The sequence below is a fragment of the Apis dorsata genome, unplaced genomic scaffold (genome assembly GCF_000469605.1).
Source record: "Apis dorsata unplaced genomic scaffold, Apis dorsata 1.3 scaffold_292, whole genome shotgun sequence".
In the NCBI taxonomy this organism is placed as follows: domain Eukaryota; kingdom Metazoa; phylum Arthropoda; class Insecta; order Hymenoptera; family Apidae; genus Apis; species Apis dorsata.
Window position 1 is genome coordinate 1,165,705 of NW_006263567.1, and position 2,658 is coordinate 1,168,362.

Below are 2,658 nucleotides of genomic sequence, written 5' to 3' on the forward strand. Positions count from 1 at the left end.
AATAGGAGCTCATGGGAATCAAGTTTTCGAAGATAAGGATCACGGAGTGTAATAAGGGATCGGACGAAGGACGTGGTGATCCTTGGTCGAGCTGGCTCCAGACTCGTATAGAGGATCCAAAGGATCTAATAAGGGTTCTTCGATGTATCCGGCGTGATCTCAATTTGGGAGTAGTAGGAATCTAGGAGTGGAAACCGGATTTGGCTTATCTCCTATAATTTGGGAATGTTTCGTTTTTCATCCTTAAGGAACGAACGACATTAAATAAGACTTTTTTTTTTTTTAAACTTTGTCTTATTTATTGTAAAATAATAATATACAAATATACAAATTGTTTTACAATTTCAAGTATTCTCTTCTCGTAATGAATAAAATCCTCTTCCCTGGTAACAACTTTTACACCGGATCCAAATGAATTTCGCTCTTTGTCTCGCCGTTCCAACCGTTATCTTCGTTCGCACGAGTCGCGAAAATGGTATAATTCCGCGTCGGTATTATCGATCCCCGACGACGATGCCGAGTCGGTGTCGAGCGAACCGGAAACGAGATTGCGCACGAAAACGCTTTTTATTCGGTTCATCGGGAGTGCCTTCTCGCGTTTTATGCCTTCATTCCATACCTCCCACCTCCCCTTTCCCCCTCCAACGAATTTAATCGACCTCTTTCCTTCTTTTTCTTCTTTTTCTTCTTCACCTGCTCCTCCTCTCTAGAATCCAACGATTTTTCAAAGCCTCGTGACTCACCGACGATATTCATCGTGCTTTATCGCAGATGGAAGACGAGGGCAATCACGGCAATGACGACACCAGATGCTTCATCCTGTCCACTCTCGCGGCGCTTCAGTGGTCCAGAGTGTCCTGCGTCCTTTGTCGGGCGCCTATGCTCGTTTTCGACAGGTATCCATTGGTGGACGGCACTTTCTTCTTGTCACCGAGGCAGCACTCGTCCGCCTGTGCAGAGGTAACTTGAAAAATTTCGATTCGACTCGATTCGATTGTTCAAGTTTTGCAATATCCTCGATCGAAACGAAAGGACGAAGAGGGTGTGAACTCTTGCTCGATCGTTGTTCCAGGTTAAAGTGGAAGGTCGCACGCAGTTCTTGTCCGCTGTTTGTATGAGTTGCCTGGAGGGCAGTGGCGGCCAGCCTGTACGTTGTCGTTGCTGTACTCAACCTTGGGATGGATCTAGCTTGGTCCTTGGCACCATGTACAGCTACGATATCTTTGCTGCTATGCCCTGTTGCACCGAGAGACTCAAGGTAAACTCCCTCGTTTTATGATTTTTAAATCGATCGAGGACCTGCCTCCTCCCTCCCCCTTTTCTTAGAAAAATTATTTACGTCCAATTCCATTTTTTCCCATCCTGTCGAGAGGACTGTTATTCGGTATACTCGATATTATCGATTGTACACCAATCCAACCAAGCAAACAAACCAACGTACTACCAAACAGATGGGATACGATGGTGAAACTGCGTGAAACTTAATCGTGAGAAAACGTGGTTTGTCTGTTACAGTGCAACAGCTGCCAGAAGCCGCTCATCTACCCGCACCAGCGGCTCAACTTCTACTCGGACTATAGCCGCGTGTTCGCGTGCCCGCATTGCCGTGCCGTCGACGCCCATTTCGTGAAACCGCTCTCGGTCTGCTTCACCCGCGACCAATTCCAGCTCTACAGCCAGTGGCCGTAACCATTAGGGAACTTAGCTAACCGACGTCATCGAATCACCGCGACTGAACCGTGTCCCCTCTTCTTCGATCCACTCATCTCCCTGCTCCGGGCGACCTTGCTCTAGATCCTTCCAACGCATCGTTTTTTCATTCTTTCTTCTAATACGATAATTATATATATATAAACACACACACACACGGACACAGATACAGACACACACGTACACATACACATATATGTATATCATTACCGAGAAGAGATGAGGATGATGGAGATGAAGAAGAAAAAGAAAGAAAGAAAAAAAAGGGGAAGAAAAAAGTAAGGAGAAGGAATATGGAAGGAACGGAAGAAGAAGAAGCGTGAAAAATATATCGCGGGTACTCGACACTTTGCTTTTCACCACTCTACGGAAAAATCATTTTTTTCCCCTCTTTCTTTTCGTTTATTTAGGCAAAATTTTGTTTTTTGTTTTTTCTTTTTTTTTTTTCTTTTTCTTTTAAGTTCGATCGCGTTTCGATTTTGGAGCGGGAAAACGTTCGTTGGGGAAAATCGTGCGTTTTGGACAAATGGATTCTCTGATGTTTCGTTTCTTTTGTAGTTTGAATTATATAAGAGCGAGAGCCCCTCCAACGAATGTCGAAACGAATAATTTTCTAATTTATTAACGAATCAAGTAAACTTTTTTTCCCTGTGTTACATCCGATTTTATCCGGATCTTGCCGATTATCCGGGAGATTTTGGAGTGGAAAAGAGTCGAGTGTCGAGTGCCTGACGAGCTCTCGTAGAAAGCGTTTTAAGATTTTTCTTTTTTTCGATAGTAGGGTTTATATATGTTGATACGATGCAAGGGACGAATCGAGTATGTTCGATAGATCGACGTTTTGGATAATATTGGACACGTATCTCGACGACGTATCGATCGATTTCGACGAAGTTTTTAAACGCTTGGCGGGAATTCGAGCCAAGGATTTATCATCAGTATTATTCT

General features: G+C 43.9%; 1 protein-coding gene across 2 annotated transcripts in view; it reads left to right on the forward strand.

Annotated features, from left to right (window-relative positions):
* The window catches only part of LOC102672661 (headcase protein), a 146,868-nt gene extending 144,961 nt beyond the window's left edge, over positions 1-1,907 (forward strand). For both annotated transcript variants that reach the window (XM_006617096.1, XM_006617098.2), the window contains exons 3-5: positions 772-960; positions 1,073-1,258; positions 1,516-1,907. In XM_006617096.1, the coding sequence (XP_006617159.1) occupies positions 772-960; positions 1,073-1,258; positions 1,516-1,689 (549 nt within the window). In that variant the 3' untranslated portion in view covers positions 1,690-1,907. The remainder of the gene's footprint in view (positions 1-771; positions 961-1,072; positions 1,259-1,515) is intronic.
* Positions 1,908-2,658: the final 751 nt, after the last annotated feature.